Here is a 23,238-nt window from a genome sequence, read left to right on the forward strand (position 1 = left end):
TGAGCAATCCTCTTGCCTCACAATCTCCTAAGTAACTGGGACTACAGGCCTGTGACACTGCCCGGCTAGATTTTCTATTTTTAGTGGAGATGGCGGTCTCATTCTTGCTCAGGCTGGTCTCAAACTCCTGTGTTCAAGAAATCTACATACCTCAGCGTCTCAGAGTGCTGAGATTACAGCTGTAAGCCCCTGGCTTTATAAAACAGATAACATTTGAAAAGAAGAGGTGGAAATGAGTGTAGATTATGTTGAAATTTTGTTTATCTAAGAGTAAACAATCCCAGTATTAATTTTGGAAAATTGAAGAGAAGGGCTAATTCAGTAATATTTGCATGTATTAAAAATTAAGTCATCAAATTATAGGAAGCAAAACGCTGACAATTTTATTACATTGCCTACAAACAGGCAAGACTGAATCTTAGTTTCTTGGTTATTTATTCATGAATTAAAGTCTTAACTACTAAGAATTATTGTATTCAGTGTATAATGGCAAATTTTCAACAGTTGGCTTTCAATAGGGGACAGAAGGCAGTGATTTGTAGTGTTTGCACACTCCTATCTTGGCTGCTTTCATTCCTTGTGATGTCATTACATATGGCCCTGGGAAGAAATGAGCAGTAGTATATAGCCTTGTATAGTATTTTCACCATACAGATATGGTAGACATAAACTTCCCCAAGAACACAGGTAATTGTAAAATACGGTAAAATAATTAGTATGTGGCAAGTTTTGAGAGTTTATTACTTTGTTTTGAATGTAATTAATTTCATTGTAACGTTATATAATTTCACTTTTAATAATGACTTGTAAAATATTTGAAAATTTAATACTGGCTATTAGGGGCCAGTACTAACAGGCTCTAGCAAACCAGTGCTTGTGGTGAAACTGAATCACTCTTAAAGTATAAATCAGATGCCCAATCCATGATCTCTGGGTGAGTTTCTAGAGGTGTGCTGCATAAAGTCTATAAGTTTGTACAAAAAATGTATACTTGATGAATTTTTCAGAGAAATATTTGTTGAGTACCTAATATATATCTGCTACTGTACTTAAAAGTTTGGGCATACAATGATGGTCAAATGTGGCATAGTCTCTGCCCTCATGCAGTTTATGTATTAATGGGGGAGATAGGCATTAATCAAACAATGACTCAAATTTAAAATTACAGATACATTTAATAATGTGTATTAGAGACCTTATCCAGTCTAAGAGTCAAGAAGGGCCTTCCTCAGGAAGTTATATATGTATGAGCTGAAAGCTTTTTTGTTGTTGTTCTTATATTCTTGAGTTGAGATCTTAAAGATAAGTAGGAGGTATTAATAAGGTAAAGATGAAGGAAGGGACTCTACAATACTGCAAAAGCACTGAAGGGTGTGAAGAAAGATCAGTGCAATTTGAGCATAGAGAGTCGGGAACAATGGGAAGTGAGAATGGAACTAAGGTATACAAAGACCAACTCATGCAGGGCCTCATAGGTTTTGAAAACATTGAGAATACCTTGAAGATATTGAAGAAAGGGAATGGTCTAATAAGATTTATATTTTTTATAAAGAGTACCACTCTACCTTTAGAGTAGTGAAATTATATGAGGTGATTATGAACATCTTATAAGGAGATGAATTATCATCCAAGCAATAATGGCGATTGGAATAGGGTGGAAGTTGTGTAAAGATATTTAATCTTTCACTAATTTTAGTTTTTGATCAATTAGATTAATTACAAGAATATTTAATAGATCCATTTTCTTTTATAAGTAATAACAATTAATATTTATTTAAAATATACCATGAACGTTACAAAAGACAAAGGCTGAGGAGCTGTTGAAAGAGACTTCATAGCTAAATATAATGCATGATCCTGTGATGGATCCTCACTGGAAATTTTTTAGAATGTTAATAGAAGATGTTACTAGCACAATGGAGAAAATTGGAATATGGACTGTAGGTTAGATAAGTGTTTTAGTTTTAAATTTCTGAATTACTGCACTGTGATTACATAAGAATAGCATTGCTTCTAGGAAATATACTCAAGTATATATTAACAAGGAATGAGCATAATATATGCAACCTTTGAGGGTTCAGAATAAAATGTATGGATATAAACAGAATGTTAAAATTTAGTGTGGCAAATGTGGTTATAGGACACAGGAATTTTCTATATTATTCTTGTTACTTTCGTATAAATTTGAAGTGATTTCAAAATAAAAATAAAAAATAAACAAGGGAATATTGTCTCTTACGTGACACGGAACTTTTTATATGAATGCATATACAGCCATAAACAATGAGATATTCAGTATTGCTATTCCTGTTTTAGAGATGAGGAAGCATTAAAATGTTAGGTAACTCACTTAAAATGCACAGTCTGAGAGGAGGGGAAAGTGAGTATTTTATCTCCTGCTACTGTGTATAACCATTAACTCTTCAAATAAAGTATTAATAATCTTTTAAGAAATATGTAATATAAGAAAATGACTTTAAAAAGTTAATTTCTACTATCATCACCTTCTTGCCTCTTTTCCAGAAGTAATTCCTGATATATTCTTCTGGAAATTTTGTATGAATAAGAGTGAATGAGTGTGTGTATTCTTTAAAATGGGAGTATAATAAACATACTATTTAAAATATACATGGCTCTTCTTTTTTTTTTTTTTTTTTTTTTTTTTTTAGGGGAAAGGGTCTTGCTCAGTTGTTGTCCAGACTAGAGTGTGGTGGCTTGTTCATAGCTACCTGCAACCTTGAACTCCTGGTCTGATGTGATCCTTCTGCCTCAGCCTCCAGGAGCTAGGACTACAGATACCCACCACCACATCCACCTCGTTTTTTGTAGAGGTGTGGTCTCACTATGTTGCCCAGACTGATCTTGTCTCCTGACCTCAAGTGATCCTCTGCTTCAGCCTCCCAAAGTATTGGGATTACAGGCGTGAACCACTATGCCTGGCCTACATGACCTTTTAAAATCTCATCTTAATCTCTTTATCGAGCGATGTTATGAAATTGATTAAGTAGCAAAGTGTTTTTATTAATTTACTAAAAATATTTATTAAATTATTTGATAATGTGTTAAAAACAGCTTTTCTCACTTCAGTTTGTATCTTAGAACTACATTAGATGAATTTGATGCATGTATATTAATTTTTGGCATTTGGCTATTGGCAGGTGGTTTTGGAATGTATGCTTAAAAAAGACCTCATTTATAATAAGGTCACTCCAACATTTCACCACTGGAAGATTGATGACAAGAAGTTTGGCCTTACCTTTCAAAGTCCTGCTGATGCTAGGGCTTTTGATAGAGGCATTCGAAGAGCTATAGAGGATATTTCTCAAGGTAGGTATTCTTGACTATTTTCTTAACTTATTTATTAGTTATATATAGTAGAGGTTATTGATCTTATAGTTGACCCAAAGTAGCTCTTGAACTTTAAGCAAATCATCTTTTGTGATACATGAGCAAGATTTGAGAGTTTACAATAGGTGAAGATAAAAATAGTCTCTGTAGCCTGATTTATATTTGTCATATCACAGTCTATCATTGTATGCATTCTCTTGAGCCTGTCAACGGGCTCAAGAGAACTAGCCTTCAGATAATTCAAATGTTGTAAAGTAAGAGCTTGGAGAAGAGGGGAACTGTAAGGTAGAGTGTCAAAATGCCAAGTAGGTGTAGTATATGTGTTATTATGCCAGTTACACCCCTTCTGTGGTAATTAGATAAAGAGAGAACTTGTAATACTGAAATATATGTAGGCTCTAGTTATTCTATAACAAAATACTTGATTGAGTTAATTATTGAGGATCAGCAGAGACCACAACTCCATCTATTCTACCCCTTTCTATATTTTACCAGTCTACTGAGGTGATTAACTCTAAAGCATACAGGTTTTGAATGGAAGAAGAATGTTTTTCATGTAAGATTGGCTTTTTGTTTAAACAAAAATCACGTTAAAACCTATTTCTCAGAAAGGAAGAAATAACTAAGACTTGTTTTTTCCACTTAAATTAGGAAAATTGTCTCAATTAATAACTTTCATTATATAGTAACTGAATTAAAATGTGTTAGACTACATTTATGACTTCCAACAATCCCATTTTCTTTAATTTAGCCTTCCATGACAGTAAGAATAAGCTATGCTACTCTTTCCAAAGGGCCAGTGTCTTACCTTATGCCTACTCCATGCTGGCTTTGTCTTCTTGACAAAGCGTAAACTCAGAATACTTCGCTAGGACAAATCCTTTTTGACTAATTTGTTGGTACTAACGGTACTCTTGAGTGCTATAAAAACCTGTACAGACACATTGATACACAGAAGCCAATAGCAACAATTGGCCATTGAGTATCAATAGTAGATTAGGATTTGTTTATTTCTTAACTAAAGCATCTAAAATACTGGTTTGGTGTGCTAAATGTGTTTCCTGGTCAGAGCATTTAGAAAAATTGCATACCTCATCTAAACAACCAGAGCAGTATGTGATGCCTATAATTTGCCTAGCCGTTTGAGTTGTGGAGAGAAGGCTAGGGTGGAGATTGTTGGAAATAGTGTACTTTCAGAGAAGATGTCTCTTAAGTAAGTAACTGGAAATGTACCTGCAGAAGGGGGAAATAACCGCATTGTTCTCTGTTAATTCTAACAAAGGGGCAAGTACAAGTGGCCAGTATCTCATTGGTTGTCAGGCAGTCCAGAATGGTCTCTGACAAATCTTAGAAACTGTTGTAATGACATAATCAGTCATTAATACTGAAATGTAAGACCAAAATTCTATGTTTAATTATCTTTTATCTATTTTCCTAGGATGCCCTGAAGCAAAAAATGAAGCTGAGGGATCAGATGACTTACAAGTAAGTGGTTTGGCTTCAAAGGAATTTCTAAACATAAAGGATGTGGAGGAAATCACTAGCCTTAATAAACTCACAAATTATTAAGAAAATTTTGAAGACACTGTATTTGTCATGGTACTCCCAAAAGGACCAATGCAGCATCTTCAATCTGAAAAGCTCCAAAATTTGAAACTTTGAATGCTGACATGACACCACAGGTAGAAAATTCCATACCTGGCCTTTGTGTGATGAAATGTAGTCAAAACTTTGTTTCACAAAAATATTAAAAATATTACATAAAATTACTTTCGATCTGTGTTTACAAAGTTAATATGAAACTTAAATAAATTCAGTATTTCAACGTAGTTACCATTCTTAAGATATCTTGTTATATATATGCAAATATTCAAAAATCTAAAATTTGAAGCAGTTGTGTTCCTGGTATTTTGGATAAGGGATACTTAACCTGTATATAGAAAGAAAAGTTCTTGTTAGTTTATTTTGTTTATTTTTTAAAAGAATTGGCTCACAAGATTGTGGGATTGGTGGGGTGGGCAGATATGTTTGAAATTGTTACTGGTTGATGTTGCAGTCTTGCAAAAAAAGGAAATCTCTAGCCAAAAATCCATTCTCTTGGGAGGACCTCAGTCTGTTCTCTATGGCTTCACAACTGATTGGATGAGGCTACCCATATTATGGAGGAGAAATCTCCTTAGTGTCTGTTAATTTAAATGTTAGTCATATCTAAATATTGCCTTCACAGCAACATCTACACTAGTGTTTAACAACTGAGTTCAATTAGCCAGATTGACATATAAAATTAATCATTCAAGACATTTCATTTCCCAGAAAAGAAAATAAAAAGACAAGGTATTTATATTAAAAATTCACAGAAAAGGAATTACAAATTGCTAATAAAGCTTATGGATACTGTTACATTTTAGCTTACTGGTAATCAGCAGGTACTATAAATTAAATTAACATTTTGAGTTATACCAGATGGCCAAAGTTTAAAACAACGATAATGCCCCATCCTGGATCTGTAAGATTGACTGATATCCTGCTGAAGAAATTACAGATTGGTACATTTTTTCCTAGAAAGCAGTTTTGCAATATATATTAAAGGCTTAAAAGTAGAAATACTCATGCCTATTGACCTAATAATTCAATTTCCACTAATGTATACCAAGGAAATAGAGATGCACAAAAAATTTTTACACACAAATTTTGTTGTACATAAATATAAATTTAAAAAATATTATTGGTATGACTAAGAAACTAGCTAACAATAAGATAATGGGAATGGTTTAAAAGTTTAAGGTACATCTGTCATGTAACCACTAAAAATTACATTGTTTGTGAATTTGCCTGCAATGTATTGAGTAACAGAAACACAAAAATTTATACAGTGTTAATCCTCATTACTCAGCTAAAATGATAAATGTTTTTGATTGTTACCTTTAGATTGCAGAAATCTGAGCTTTAGTGTTTTCTTTTTAATGTTTTTCTGTGTTTTTAAGTCTGTTGTGAAACAGTAAAAGAACCTGAATATGTGTACATGTTATATTAACATTCTAGCAATTCTATTGTTTTAAAAATAGTTGTGACTTAAAGACATGGCAAAATTTATGTACATAATTATTTTAATACTTTAAAAATCAGAAAATAGAAATTTAGTTATTTTAGAAAATTTCAGATACATAGCAAAAATTCAAGGGGAAAAACATAAATTGTTCCATTCATGATATCTTCCATTTATATTTTAAAATGTTTTTTTTTTAATTTTTTTTGTGTTTGTGTGTTTTCTTTTTTGTAGAGACAGAGTCTCACTTTATGGCCCTTGGTAGAGTGCCGTGGCATCACACAGCTCACAGCAACCTCCAGCTCCTGGGCTTAAGCGATTCTCTTGCCTCAGCCTCCCGAGTAGCTAAAATGTTTTTTTAATTTTTTATGCATACATGCATAAACATGTAATAGGATAGTGTCATTATACCATAGTCTTCTTTTTTCACTTAAATACATAATAATATTTTCTGTGTCCTTAAATACTTTTCAAGTTTACGGTTTTTCACTTATGTTTTTTAAAATGCATACATTCTAAATACCCATCCTCTTTTATGTTTGAGAGTTCTTAGATATGTGTATAATATGTTTATTCTCTTGAAGGTTAACTATTATTTTATAAATACAGTGATTTAAAGTTAATAGATATAAGAAATGTGTAAAATGATACAAAAATAAATATGTTTTTAGTTAAGTGTTTCCCAAAGTTCCGTTTCTTCTGATATCAATCAAAATAGGGGACTGGAAATAGTGCATACATTTTTATAATAGTTCCTTTGTGGTGAAAGTAATTTGTTTAGAATTCGGTTTATTAAAAAAAGGAGTTTTCACATATTAACGTTATGTGCCTTAATAATTATTCTTTTTTTTTTTTTTTTTTTTCTTTTTTTGGTTTTTGGCCGGGGCTAGGTTTGAACTCAACCACCACCTCTGGCATATGGGACCGGCGCCCTACTCCTTGAGCCACAGGCGCCGCCCAGTAATTATTCATTTTTATGTTCCGATTTAGTTTCACTTAATATGTACATATAGCATTGTATTTTTTAAAACAAACTGCTATAGGACATGATTGTTTGAAAGACTGTGCATATATCAATCAGTGGGTTTTGTAAAAACTATTATCTATTTTCATAATCATGTTCACTACTAGTACATTGTATATTATGACTTTGGTACAGAGTAAACAGTGAAAGGATGTGAATGAGAAATGATTGGTTCATCACAGAGGCAGGCAAAATTGTAAAAAGTTAGAAACAAGGAGAAGAAACCTGGTAGAGAAGATTACTGTATAGCAAAAGCAGCAAGAGAACTGTTCTGTTGCTAGCTGCTTGGGGTCCCTACTTCATGTTTAAGGTGTCTCTAATGCCCTCAATCCAACAGTTTATACTCACACATACACACCCAACCCCTGGCCCTACACACACAGGAGTTGTTTATATCTTAGCTTTATTATACACTAAAGTAATTGCTTAGTTTTTATTTTCATAATGAAATAGAAAATATGCAGTGTCACTAGAGACCCTACTAATAGGCTTCTATTTAAATATAATTTTAATAAGAGTAATTTTAATTCTTATTTTTTTTTTTTTTTTTTTTTTTTTTTTTTTTTTGGTTTTTTTTTTTGTCCGGGGCTGGGTTTGAACCCACCACCTCCGGCATATGGGACCGGCGCCCTACCCCTTGAGCCACAGGCGCCACTCTTAATTCTTATTTTGTATGATGCGACTTTTAAAAGTAGATTCACAGATTTGTATATATTTTTTTCTTTTAGTGGAATGTAATCCCCCACCCCCTTAATTGTACACTATACTTAGTGAGTTGTTAACAGAGAGAATGTGGTAGAAATGACCGTATGTCTTCCAAGGGCATGTCATAAAAATACATTGCAGCCTTTATCTGACACTGTCTTATGGATCACTGCTTCTAAAGGATGTACATCTGTCATATTATGAAGATGCTCAGGCAGCACTATGTAGATGTCCATGTGGTGAAGAACTGAAGCCCTCAGACAATTGCAATATTAGTCATCCACCTTGAAAGCAAGCTATTCAGCTTCCAGCAAGCCCTTCAGATGACTGTAGCCATGGCCGATACCTTGATTACAACTTTATGAGGGATACTGAGCCAGAATCACCTCATCAGGTGGTTCCTGAGTTCCTGAAGAAGCTGTGAAATAAATGTTTGCCACTATTGGGAATAATTAATTACTAATGCAAATTGTGGTTTCATAAATGAGATGCTGCCATAATAAATACTTTAAAATATGAGAGCAACTTTGATCTTGGATGGCAAATGGGAACTGGAAGATCTTTGAGGATAGTTTTAGTGAAGTCCTGAAGAGACTGTTACTGAAAGCTTAAAGGCTTTTTTGGGCAAACTGCTAGAAAGGGCTTAAACAAAAATGAAGAAAACCATGTTGGAAGATGGAAGAGACAGAATCCTTGTTGGCTAGTGGCAGAAAGTTGAACAACAGCATCCCTGCAGTAATGTCGGAAGCACAAAATATTCCTAATGAACTAGGTGATTCAGCTAAGGAGATTTCAAGTAAAATATTAAAGCTATTGCCTAATTTCTTCGACTGCTTATGGTAAACATGAGAGGAGAGAAACTAAGGGAGGGCTCCTAAACAAAAAGAAAATTTCCATGTTTCTCAATATGTCAATTTGCTAAAACTAAGAAATGGCTTCCCCACGAAGATCAGATCCAGGGCCCACTCAAAAACAGTATCTAAGAAGACCCCAGAAAGATCTAAGGTGGTGCCTCAGAGAACCTTTCAATCAAAGTAATTGGGCTTTATGAGAAGCTTTTAAGTGTATGTCCCTTAGCAGAAGTTTTAAGAAAATCTCTCAGATTTGCAATTGTGCTTTTTATCCATTGGCGTGAACTTTAGTAAGAGAGCAACTATGTGAAGTGAACCGTCTTGGAAGCAATTTCTCCAGCCCTAGATAAGTCTTCAGATAACTGTAGCTGTAGCCCTGGCTAATACCTTGACTGCAGCTTCGCAAGGGACTGTGAACCAAAATCACCCAGCTAAGTTACTCCTAAATTTCACATTTCTTGGCTTCCCAGAAACCAAGAGAAAATAAATGCTTATTATTTGAAGTACTAAGTTTTGTGGTGCTTTTTTAGGCAGCAGTAGATAACTAATCCACAAGCACATGGGGAAGTTTAAGTCTTTCTTAAGATGATTAGAATGATAGTTAAAATTTTCAGTCAGTGTACAAGAAAGAGAGAAAACTCTTAAATTTGCCTTATTACTATTATTTCATGGTATGGTAAAGTTTTAAAGGGTCATAATTCTTTTGGAATATATTGGAAGTTTTGGCCATTCAGTAAGAAATCAAATACATCATTTTGAAGTTTTGAATACAAGATGACTGTGATTTAAGATAGTGGCTATATCAGTTTTCCTTTTTGGTGATCATTTGCAAAAACAACTAATATAGTTTAAAGGAATCCATTATCTAACTTTTTTTTTTTAACCCAGAGGAAGTAATAACTACATTTAGATCATAAAAGTCTTTGAAGGTACTAAATGTCAGAGTGAAATCCTTTCTGTTTAAATACCCATTAATTCATTCAACAAATATTTGAGTACCTATTCTATTCCAAATGCCTAGGCATTTGACTATTTGTTAGTGGGCAGATTTCTGCTTTCAGTGATTCGAATTCATTGTTTTCATCATTTATCATAAGTCAGCAGAAAGAAGTTTACCTTTCTATTTTATACTTGAAGGGTTTCCATAAAAGGTCATCATTTTGAATTCAAAATCTGATCTTGGTCATCCTTATCCCGGGATTTATAGCTCTGATCAAGTGCTCAAGAAAGGTTTTCAAGGAAAAATCTTAATAATTAGGATTTTTTAAAAAAATCATAGCCGATTTTAAGGTATGAATATTCTTTTCATTTGGTTTCTTTTTTTTTTTTTTTTGTAGAGACAGTCTCACTGAGGCAAGGCTTTGTGGGTTTTTTTAAATGTTAGTCTATGCTTATTGTAAGATCATTTTTAGTGTTTACAGCCAGAGTTGTCGATTATAGCATTTACAGCTTTTATTGTTCAAATATGCTGAATTAATAACAAAACTCCCCTTTCAACAGGAGTTTGATTACAAGGAGAAAAGATCTTCCATATGCTTTGGGGCTGAAGAAAGGTGAAGCACAACTGATCTAAAGTGAAAAGTTGTCATATTCTCTCTCTCAGCCATTGAGAGTAGTTGAGTCATTTAATATTTTTTAGAAGTGGATAATGTCATTTCTGAGCTAAAATAATTCAGAGCCTGATTTTATTATCTAAAGTAATTTTGCTTTTAGGCAGGGGAACTATGAGTAGTTCAAGTACTGATTTTCAAAGGTGGTTAATATTTTAACAAGGCTGTATATCTGAAAACTAAGTTAATAGATTGGCTTTATTTAGCTAGCAAAAAGTATCTTATAATACTGCACCGTGTCACAGTTCTCTTTAGTCCTATCCTACAATTAAGTTCCAAAAGCCCTGAAATAAATTAATTAATAAATAATAAATGTGTGTATATATTTAGAGACAGGGTATCTTTCCAACCTAAAATATATTTTAGGTTGAGTTTTATTTATTATCTAATAAGGGAACAACAAACTCTCTTTATAGCTTTCTGTATAATGTTTCGTGTATTATTTAAATTTTTTCTTCACTTTCAGGCTAATATATCTTTATGTAAAATATTTGAATGTTTAGGAAATTATAAAGAAGAAATCAGGAATCATTCATCTCTACCAAAGATAACTGCTATTAATACTTTGGGGGTGCTTCTGCCCAGTGGTTTTTCTCTTGTATACTGTATACAAATACATACTTCTAAAGGCACCATTGGAATCATACTTTTAAAATACAGTCAGTGTAAAATCTCTTGACCATTTTGTTTGTACTTTTGATAAGTTGGTAAGTTTGATAAGTTTTTTGTTTAGATTGGTTGTGGTGGTGGTGGTAATGATGTTCTTAGTTGGATTTTAAATAATATAAATCATAAAATTTGGACCCTTTATAGTATACCTTTGGATTCTTTGATCTTAGCCATTATATGGTGTAGCTATACTAAAGTTTATTCAACCATTCACGTGTAATTGAACATATACTTAATTTTCCACAGCCTTTTATGTAAATTTTTGTTTGCATCTTTCAGTATGTCCTTAAGATAAAAATCCTAGAACGAGAATTACCATTTAAAGGGTTGTTTGGAGACTTACACAGTCAACATAACAATGTAACTACTACTCCTTAACTCAAAAATATATATGTAGGCAATAAACAATTGCTGAAAATGTAATATTGCACTGAGCCAAACTAACTCTTCGTTAGAAAGGCAGTTTTGTTCTGTTGAATAAGCCAAGGTAGAGGACTTGTTTTCCTTTACTATTGTTGCCAGACATGGTGTTTGGTAATTTTTCCATATTCCTTGTATATTGCTTTAAAAAGCTAAGCTATGGGCAGTTTCAGACAAAGCTCATAGACAAATATAAAATTAAAAACTCAAAGGTTAGTTTATTGTTACCATTAATCTAATTAAAAGTAACTAGGGAAATCTAATGAACAAAATAGGACACAGTCATGCCCAAAAACTAAAATGAATTGCTACTTGAAGCAATAAGTTCATGAGAAAAATATAAATCAAAGAATACTTGAGGGCGGCACCTGTGGATCAGTGAGTAGAGCACTGGCCCCATATACCAAGGGTGGTGGATTTGAACCCAGCCCCGGCCAAACAGCAACAAAAAATAGCTGGGCATTGTGGCAGGCACCTATAGTCCCAGCTACTCTGGAGGCTGAGGCAAGAGAATCACCTAAGCCCAAGAGCTGGAGGTTGCTGTGAGCTGTGACGTCACAGTACTCTACCGAAGGCAACAAAATGAGACTCTTATCTCTTAAAAAAAAAAAAAAAGAAAAAAGAATACTTGAAATATAGGGAGATAGGTCTGTGTATTTTTAAAGAAATTCAAAGGAGGGAGCAATCAACTTGGGAGCAGATCGACAAAAGTCTTTTGAGGAGTTTGTGGCTGAGGTTAAGGGTAAAGCAGATTTTTTCTGTTTTTTGTTTTTTAGATTTTGTGGGGCTTGAGGAGTGACTTTTTGTTATTTTCTGTGCTTCCTAAATTGGCACAATTTAAGCCTATAATTTTAAATACCAAAAGAATAGCTGCTTCGGTAGCATTTTTAATATATATAATGCCAAAATATAAGGCTTCTTTACCAAAGAACATTTCAAAGTACTTCTTATCATTAAATAAAGCAATAATCTAATTATTTAAAGCTTCTCACTTGGATATAATCCAGCCACACCTTTTTTTTTTTTTGAGACAGAGTTTCACTCTGTTGCCCTGGTTAGAGTGCTATGGTGTCACAGATCACAGCAACCTCAAACTCTTGGGCTTAAGCGATTCTCTTGCCTCAACCTCCCAAGTAGCTGGGACTACAGGTGCCTGCCACAACGCCCAGCTATTTTTTTGTTGTTTTTGTTGTTGCTGCCATTGTTGTTTAGCCAGGCCCAGGCTGGGTTCGAACCCCCTAGCCTCAGTGTATGTGGCCGGCGCCCTACCCACAGAGCTACAGTGCCGCTCCAGCCACACATTTTTCAAACCTGTAATTTGTGATATACAACTATAAGAATGAAGTACTAGGGAATTATGTCAACTGCAATGTCCCTTTTTTCCACACTTGATTTATTTATTAGTTATTACAGCATTTAAAAAAGATGGCAGAAAAACATTAAATTTTCTCTGAGAATTAATAGTAAGAGAAGGGGCAGAGAGAGGAGAGAAGCAAAGTCTGTTTTTATTTTCTCTAGAGCTGTCCTCCGGCTTCAAGAGCTGATCAAGAGCTACAGCTGAAATTTTTTATTGCTTTGCCCTGTATCCTTTTGCCTCCACACACAAAATTGCTGTAGTATTCTCTGAAAAAGAAAAAGCTAAGTAATCTCTTAGCAACCGTAAGATAGTAATTATTACAACAGTAGCTGAGAGTAAAAGAGAGTTATATTGTGTGTTAATTTTTGGCATGGGTTACTTCATAGGTAAATACAGATAAGCCTGTGCTAGCAAATAATTTTTTTAAAGCTAGAGACTATGCAATTTAGGGGCAATAATTGTGTATTTCCTATATTAAACTTTCTGCTCTTGGCATTTCCCATCTCCTAACTTTATATCCACGTTTCCATAGTAATTGTTACTTTTCAGGAATTATAATCCCACTAGAAATCACAAAAATGTAATATTTTTTACTAAATCATATACAAATTAAAAAAGTGTTTTGGTTATTATTATAGGTTGAGCACACTTAATTTGAAATGCTCCAAAAATCTGAAACTTTTTGAGGACCAACATGTCACTCAAATAATGCTCAGATTTTGGATTTCAGATTTTGGATTAGGGATGTTGAACCTAATTATAAGTAAATATTTCAAAATCAAAAAATGTCTGAAACATTTGTAGCCCTAGGCATTTCGGGTAGAGTATACTGAACCTATAATTTTAATTATAGAAATGGTGCAGATAATTTTTTTTTGGAAAACAACAAAACATTTTTTATACTAGATTGGCAAAGAGTGGTAAGTGATAAGACCCAGTGTAAGGAAATGGTCACTCTGTCATAAACTATTAAGGGGTTTTTTAGTTTATACATAAGTTTGCTAGAGGGTAGCTTGGTGATATAATTGAGTATATGTATGTCATTATGTATCCTTTGTTCAAAAACTCCATTTATGAGAATCCTAAAGAAGGAATATTACAAGTGTACCATGATTTATGTATAAAGAGGCGCATTGCAATGTATGTAATAAAAATTTACAAATAATCTAAATACCCATAATTAAGAGTATTGGCTAAGTAATACACGTGTATTATATGTATATGTACATATACAAAGACTAGACTTCTTTGCAGCCATTTCAAAAGTAAATCCTTATATAATGACATGGGGAAAGGTTCATGGAATGTTATGAAATGGAAAAAGAACACTATATGGATGGACTGTTTATAATATAAATGGGGTCAGATTACACATGGTATGTAAACATGCATGCATTAGGAAGCTTGGAATCATATTTGTCAAATAGCAATAGGGGATTCCAGGAGTGTGGGATTTAGAAGAATTTTTGTTTTTGTGTAATCTGAATTTTGAATAGTTATTAAAAGATAATTTTGTGTGAAGAGTTGTTGAAGGAACTCTCTTCATATTTTACTATTATGCCACATTTACTCCTTAGGTGTGAAGTAATACAGTGTGATCTGATTTGTGGATATTTGCATATCACGGATTATTTATAGGAGCCTCAGTGGGGTCCAGGCATAGTTAGTTGAGGGGGCACAAACATTCAGATCCTGGCACTGAATGGAAAAAATATAAATAAAAGAATACTTAGAATATAGGGAGATAGATACATGTATTTTTAAGGAAGTTCAAAGGAGGGAGTGATTAACTTGAGAGTAGAGCAACAAAAGCTTTTGTTGTTTGTTTATGGCATGGCCAAGGTTAAGCATAAAGGAAATGACATGTACCAAAAAAATCACCCGTATGAAATATCAGATGGTAACAAAGAGAAAGAAGCCTAGCAATATTTTTGAAATAAGATGAGAATGAAAGAGTAGAGTGAGCCATAGTAACAAAGTGTGTTACCTTTTTTATTTTTTAAGTAAGACTATATTTTCATTTTTTAGTTCTTCTTTCTCCACCTTTCTTGTTCACCTAAGGAAAGCTATGTAATTTTTTGTAAGATTTATCTATTATCATAGAAATTAATAGCATATACACATAAAAGAGTGAATATTGTGAAAGTGGCTACTATTGGTAAGAGTATGAGTTACTGTTCATGGGCATGTGACTTGTTAATATCACCTTGGAAAATAATTCTTCCTACGTAAACTGGAACACATATATATCCTATAACCCAGCATTTCCACTCTTGGATGTATACCAGAGAAACTCTTGTACCTGTGTACCATGACCTGTACAGTTTTGTTCATAACATTTTTTGAAATGACAGAAAGTTAAACCGACCCAGTCATCCATAAACAGAGACTAGATGGATAAATTGTAGTTTTCTTATTCTGACTTTACCACTGAGTAACATTTATTTTAGGCAAGTTACTTAATTTCTCTGACCTTTAGTTTTTTCTTAAGGAGTGGGAAAGTAATAACACCATCTACCAGAAAGGATTATTATGGGGATTAAACAAGTTAACCCATGTAAAGTATTTGGGGCAATATTTGTTAAATAGAAAACTTTCAATATTTTTTAGCTATCAGTGCTACTCAGAGGTGAAAATGACTGAAATTTTGCTATACATGTCAATGTGAATGAATGTTAATGAAAAATACTAAGCAAAAGTTGGGGCAGCACCTGTGGTTCAAAGGAGGAGGGCGTTGGCCTCATATACCGGAGAGTGGTGGGTTCAAACCCAGCCCTGGCCAAAAAACTGCAAAAAAATGAATATATATATATTGTTTTAATTTTTTTTTTAAAGCAAAAGTCTGTCCCATTTGACTAATATCCCATGATAGCTTAAAGCTTAAAAACATCTGTTACTAGAACAGCACCTGTGGCTCATTGGGTGGGGCACTGGCCCCATATACTGAGAGTGACGGGTTTGAACCCGGCTCTGGCCAAACTGCAACAACAACAACAAAAAAAGAGCCGGGCATTGTTGTGGGCACTTGTAGTCCCAGCTACTCCAGAGGCTGAGGCATGAGAATCGCCTAAGCCCAGGAGTTGGAGATTGCTGTGAGCCTTGTGATGCCATGGCACTCTACCAAGGGCGATAAAGTGAGACTCTGTCTCTACAAAAAAAAAAAAAAAATCTGTTGCTAAATATTGTTTAGGGATGATACTGTGTGGTGAAACTAAAGATGACTAAGAAAATGGGGAAAAAAGAATGACTTCAAGGTAGTGTTTACCTCCTGGGTATCTACATGTTATTGGATGTTAATATGGAGAACACAGAGGAGTTATTAGTTGTATTGGTTATACTTTTATAAGTTAGGTGACAAGTGCATGTGTTTTTTTGTTGTTGTTGTTGTTGTTTTTGTATCATTACAGCCTTTACATATAAAATATTCCCTTAATAACCCACACATCCTCTGGTTCTAGCCCCAACTGCTCAGAACTGTATCAATGGTTTGTGTATATACTTCCTGACATTTTAAAAATATAAATCTATCTATTCTTCTATCAGACTATTGGGATTATGCCATACTGACTGTTGTGTACATACCTATTTTCACTTAACAGTACTTTATGAGTTCTTCGAACACCTTTTTTTTTTTTTTTTCCAGTTTTTGGCCAGGGCTGGGCTTGAACCTGCCACCTCCAGCATATGGGGGCCAGCACCCTACTGTTTTGAGCCACGGGCGCTGCCCCTTCAAACATCTTTTTAATAGCTGCATAGAATTCTACCATAGATATGTCATAATTTTTAAACCGATCTATTGTTGTAATGATACTTTCTTTTTTGTTTTTCTTAAAAATAGTGCTATTGTGACTGTGTGTGAGTAGCTATGTATCTGTACTTTTAGTTTGTCAAAGTAGAACTGCTAGATGAAAGCATGAATTTTTTTTTCAAAGGTGTTATCAAATTACATTCTTACCAACAGCACAAAAAAGTATTCCTTCTTCACATCCTTGCCAACATTTATTATTATTATCTATTTCTTACATGTTTCCTAGTTAGTATATAATGATGGCATTATATTTTATATGTCTTTGATGAAGTTCAGCATGTTTTCATGTATGTATTGTCCACTGCTTTTTCTTATAAGTCTGTATTTCCAGGGGAGAAAGGGCCCATTCCTGTGGGGTATGTAAATTATATGTCTGATGAAAGGGTTCCTCAGGCAGTACTGATTGTCTTGCCTATTCTGTCCAGTATGTGCCCAATCTCCCAACAAAGCTTTGGGTTTTAAGTATAAAACCCTTGCTTGAGAAATGATGGTACAAAGACTGGAAGCAAGGAGATCAGTAGAGACTTACTGAAATTAAGACAGGCAAAAAAAAAAAAAGGTAATGAGGGCTTGCATTGAGGCAGTGAATAGTGAGTATTGGGAAGAAATGAATTTGAAAAATTTAGAAATTAGAAATTGTTTAGAAAATTATTTTAGTGATATAAAGATATACTCTGCATGAGTTCAGAGGGGTTTGGACAAGGCTGTAATATGTCTCCTTTCAATTATCTTCCTTTTTTTTTTTTTTCTTTTTGGTCGGGGCTGGGTTTGAACCCGCCACCCTCAGCATATGGGGCCAGCACCCTACTCCTTGAGCCACAGGCACTGCCCTATCTTCCTTCTTTCAATTCACTATGTCAACAACATGGTTCTTGGTACATACTTTTTCTTTTAGCTTGCAAAGTTAGACTTAACTCATTTGTATTTTCCTCCTACTAATTTCTTCCTTTTCTATTTATGTATATCATTTTTATTACAATTTAAAGTGTTCTAGGTATCTCTTTGATATGGCATGATTAGCCTTTCAATTTCTTCCTACGTTATTTTTCAGTAAGAAAGCGCATTATTTTTATTCTGGCAACTAATGAGTTGATGGGTTGTTCCCATTAGGCAACTGAAGAGGATACTTCCAATTCTCTAGTAAAGGATCACCTTTTCCAGCAAGAGACGGTTGTTACAAGTGAGCCTTACAGAAGCACAAATGTGAGACCTTCTCCCTTTGAAGATCTGAATGCCAGAAGGGTCTACATGCAAAGCCAAGCCAATCAGGTAATAAGAAGTATTTTTCATCATGTTATTTGTATGTTTAGAAATTGGATGATGTGTTAAACAAGGACATTAAAACCATCTGCTCTTTACCAGGCAAAGTAAACAACAAAAAAAGCAAGAAAACCAGGAGAGTAGAATTTATAATGAGTCCAATCCTGAGTGAGACAATATACATAAATACTAGGCATGGGGAACCTTTTTCATGTTGGAAGGCCACATTAATTTAGCTGTAATCAAATAAGGCCACATTCAAGAAATTTCAATCAGACATACTTAGAAAAGTACATAATTTTATAAAATCCTAACTGCTATGTACTTAATATCAAAAAATGAAAACTATTTCTTAATTTTAAATTAATTAACAACTTCATTTTGCCTGCTTTTTGTTGGGGAAGCATTTGAATATTTATTTGGTTGCAGCATGGAAGTCCACAGTTTCAGTTCGTCCTCCAGATGCGTATCAGTTATTTGTGACCTTAAGGGCATTTTGTTTGGGCTAGGTAAGTAGATTTGTGCCATAAATGGAGAAGAAGCAAAAAAGCATTTTTCACACATATTGCCAAAGGTGTGGGCATTCTGCATTTTTTCATATTTCAGTTGGATCTTTCTTTGCATCAAGTAGTGACTTTTAAATGTCATCTACTGGCTTGGCACTTGTAGCTCAAGTGGGTAAGGTGCCAGCCACATACACCAAAGCTGGCGGGTTCGAATCCAGCGCAGGCCTGCCAAACAACAGTGACAAGTACAACCAAAAAACACCCGGGCATTGTGGTGGGTGTCTGTAGTCCCAGCTACTTGGGAGGCCGAGGCAAGATAATCACTTACGCCCATGAGTTGGAGGTTGCTGTGAGCTGTGATGCCATAGCACTCTACCCAGAGCAACAGCTGGAGGCTCTGTCTCAAAAAATAAAATAAAATAAATGTCATCTACTAAGAGCGCAATCAATTCCATTTGTAGTTCTTTAGATGCCTTGATAATACCAAGTAGGTGAGGCTGACATACTAATTTGAGTGTGATATTATGATTCTCAAAGTCAGTGAACCTTTCATTGTATTCTTCAATAATAGGTCTATAACAGCTGAGTATTTTTCAAATCATTCACATATGTCTTCCTGCGCATCAGTGACCTTTGCTAACTGGGGAAAATGTTCATCAAGAATTTCCTTTTGAATAAGTGTTCCATAAAAGATAACTTTTGGAGGAATGCTTAGATCTTTCTTTCTTTCCTTCCTTTCTTTCTTTCCCACAGATCATATATAGGTGTAGTTTTACCTTGCAAAGAAATATTTAAGGCGTTTTGATTTGACATAATATCACATAGAAAAGCTGCATTTCTATAGAAGTCATTTAATAATTCACATTGCTGATTCTGTTCTTCATAACATTGAACTATCTGTTCTTACAGAGGTAAAATTTCGACTGACACCTATTGGTACTTTAGCCAACACACTTCGGAATGATACAGCAAATCCATACTGAATACCTAATTGTTCATAACTGTAGCATGTTATGAAACTGACTATACCATATTTCATTTGCAGGAATATAGACAACAGTACTTACAACTTGTCACAAGGTGTCACTTAAAATAGTAACATTAACATGGAGATTTTTTTGATACAAGATACAATGAAAAGAAATGAGGACATCTGGATCTGTTGATACTTTTTTAAAATCTGCAATAAACCCTTCATGTTTTTCTGTCATGGAAGGTACACCATCTATACATATACTCACTAAATTTACCAAGTTTAAGATCTGCAATAAACCCTTCATGTTTTCCTGTCATGGAAGGTACACCATCTATACATATACTCACTAATTTACCAAATTTAGTGAGTATATGTTATTTATTACATGATAGTAATTTGCCATTTACTATCATGAAGTTGCTGCAACTTCATGACATTTATTATTAAATTATTGAAAATTATCTATTCTCTATGTTCAGTTTGCAAGAGTGTCCAAAGTGAGCAACTCTGAGCAGCAAAGAAAATCTTTTGTTAAAACTCGAATGAAGTATAAATCTGCACCAAGTCAGTAGTATCAGTCAATTCATTCAAAGCAATTAAATAATATATATTTTCCTTTTGAAGTATTGCATGAAATTGAAGTCTTAATTCATGCTGCTAATCAGTTGTGGTTCTCCTTGAAAGAGGACATTGTACTTTGAAATGCTAATGGAGTTTAAGCACCCTACAAATTCAACAACACATTCTACAATACTGAATGGCTTCCCTCTCCTCCTACCCCCTAGTTGCTTCAGTGGTATTATTTCAAGGTCTGATCGCTCTGATTGCTGCTTGAAAGAATTGTCTTAGCTTCTGCTTTTTATCTTTTAATTTCTTTTTAGGCAGAGTCTCACTTTTTTTGCCCTCCCTATGGTGCTGTGTCGTCATAGCTCACAGCAACCTCAAATTCTTGGGCTCAAGCTATTCTCTTGATTCAGCCTCCCTAGTAGCTGGGACTGCAGGGCCCACCACAACACCTGGCTATTTTTAGAAATAGTGTTTTACTCTGGCTAAATCTTTTAATCTCTGCAATATAACCTTTCACACCTCTCCCTCTAATTTAAGATATTTGTGGTCCTTGTGAGTATTATAATGCTAATGAGAATTCAATTTCTTTAAAGTTAACATTATAGTAGCACAACGCAAGCAAATCATCTTATCTTTAGCAGAAATAAGATAATATTGTAATTCCCAATCCTCATTTAAAAATCTGTTTTCTTCAGTATTTGTTTTAGTCATTTTTGACATGATGGGCTATTAAGCAGACAGAATTTAAAAATGCTGTTGAGCTCTGCATCTATTCACAGATTCCACTTCAAACAGAAATAATACAACATTGTCAAAAACTGATGACACCCTAACATACTTGACCCTGATAAACTCTCAACAACTGGCCTTATGTGGTAGTGGTGCCAGTCAGGTGGGGGTAGTTGGAACAGTAGTCAGTTGAACCTTTATGGCTTATTAATGTTCTGATTGTGCTAATCAATCTGGAGGATTAACCAGAAACTTATTTTATTCTTTGGCATTTTAAATATATTCATTATAAAAATAAAAAGATAAATGACAAATAAAAATGTATTAATAAAATAAAAGGATTTGTTCTGGAAAATTTGGATTGAATCCAAAGGCTGCACTTAAGGACTTAGGAGCCCCCAGATTTCCTGAGCTTGGTAGAGACCATAAAGTCCTATATAAGTGGAGTAATTGAGCCAAAAATTTGACTTCAAAAATTTTGGTGGCAAAGATGGCAAGAGTAAATGTCAATCCAGAAAAAAAAGCATTCCAGCCTCTTAGGAGATAAGTTTCCCTAGTCTTAATCTACCAGAAACTTCTCATGTCAAAGATACTATTTTTAAAAAGTCATTAGCAAACACATCTGCGGCGTATACACTGACAAATTTCCTAAGGTTTCTTCTTATATCTTACCTCAAAAACTGAGAAAATATTCCTAAATCAAGTCATTGAAAGCATTTCCATCAGGCACCACATATACAACTTTCTAATGGTTCCAGCCAGAATGATCTAAAAATGAAAACTTGGTTATACGTGTATGTCATAACCCTATTTTGTACCATTCACGGGTGCTCTCAGACCTATCAGAAGACTGTTCTTGACCCTAACTCTCTTAGTGTTGTAAATAAATGCTTTTGCTTTTAAATAAGCATTTGTAACTGTTAACTCTGTGAACTCATGTAGGTTAAACCATACTTGTCAGTATATATGCCGCAGATAAGTTTGCTAATGATTTTTAAAAATAGTATCTTTTTTTTTTTTTAATTGAGACAGTCTCACTTTGTCGCCTTCTGTAGTGCTATGATGTCAAAGCTCACAGCAACCTCAAACTCTTGGGCTCAAGCTATTTTCTTGCCTCAGCCTCTCTAGTAAGCTGGGACTACATTAAAAATAGTATCTTTGATGTGAGAAGTTTCTGGTGGATTAAAGCTAGGAAATTTGCCTCCCAAGAGGCTGGAATATTTGTTCACTAACTCAAAGGCAAAATGTTGTCTGTAAGATGTAGTAGTGTCTGTTGGCATAGTGGCTGTGCCTGAAGCGCACCTAATTCTCATTTAAAGATTCTCATTTTCACATGGGGAACTCAGAATGCACTTTGTTAGGGAAAATATTTACGTATATTCTCTGAGATAGACAAATCAAAAGAACAAGGTGAAAAGCAGTCAGTTCAAATTGTTACCATTAGGTATGTCATACCGTCTGTGTATAGCATATGTCAGTTCCCGTGCTTTAAAATTGAGCAATACAAAGGAAAAAAAAATCATAGTTCCTGTCCTAAAGGAGTTTCTGCTGAGGTAATATTCTTAGTGCTGTGGGGGTACAAGACACAGGGACATGGAACTCATACTGGAAGGTGACAGATTTTTTTTCTAGATCTGGCTAAACTTTTCAAGGATGAGATACCAATTGAAGTAGGTTGAGCTAGAGATGAAAGTGGAGGAAAGGGCACAGGAAGTGAGGGAGATGAATGTGTGTTAACCTGCCGTGCCATACCAAAATATTATAAACTAAGTGGCTTAAAGAGTAAACATTTACTTTCCTATAGTTCTGGGCATCTAGAAGTCCAAGATAAAGGCACCAGCATGACTGTGTTCCTATGAGGGCCCTTTTCCTGACTTGTGTCTTGATTGCTGCTTTTTCACAGTATCTTCATGTGGCAGAGAGAAAGAAAGTGCTCTGGGGTATCTTTTTTAATAGCATCAGACCAGGCCTCTGATCTCATCACCTGTCTCCTGAAGGCCCTGTCTTCCAAAGTTCTCATCTCCAAATACCAGTACTTTGGGGGCTGAGATTTCAACATTAATTTCCCAGAGACAGAAACTTTCAATCCTTAACAGAGCAGCTTGCGGTAAACAACATGGAGCATAAAACAGAGAAGGAAGAGAGGACACAGAAGCATTGTTGAGTTTTTAGGTCGTGCAAAACACCTTGGATTTTTTTCTTCTTTGTTATTTTACAGATGTTAGGTACAGAGTTATAAGCCAGAAGATGTGAGAAACCACAGGCTAAAAACACTGTACATTTATATGGAACATCATTTTTACTTAAAAAAATAATTCCAAACTTATCTTCCAGTTTTCATTCCCACCAGTGGTAGAAATTT

At 34.4% G+C, this 23,238-nt stretch overlaps 1 protein-coding gene across 3 annotated transcripts in view; it reads left to right on the plus strand.

Moving 5' to 3' along the window:
- Nucleotides 1–23,238, plus strand: part of SPRED1 (sprouty related EVH1 domain containing 1) — a 158,237-nt gene that overhangs the window by 116,804 nt on the left and 18,195 nt on the right. For all 3 annotated transcript variants that reach the window (XM_053594525.1, XM_053594524.1, XM_053594526.1), the window contains exons 3-5: nucleotides 3,159–3,327; nucleotides 4,787–4,833; nucleotides 17,949–18,107. In XM_053594525.1, the coding sequence (XP_053450500.1) occupies nucleotides 3,159–3,327; nucleotides 4,787–4,833; nucleotides 17,949–18,107 (375 nt within the window). The remainder of the gene's footprint in view (nucleotides 1–3,158; nucleotides 3,328–4,786; nucleotides 4,834–17,948; nucleotides 18,108–23,238) is intronic.

Source organism: Nycticebus coucang, chromosome 6 (genome assembly GCF_027406575.1).
Source record: "Nycticebus coucang isolate mNycCou1 chromosome 6, mNycCou1.pri, whole genome shotgun sequence".
NCBI classification, from domain to species: Eukaryota; Metazoa; Chordata; class Mammalia; order Primates; family Lorisidae; genus Nycticebus; species Nycticebus coucang.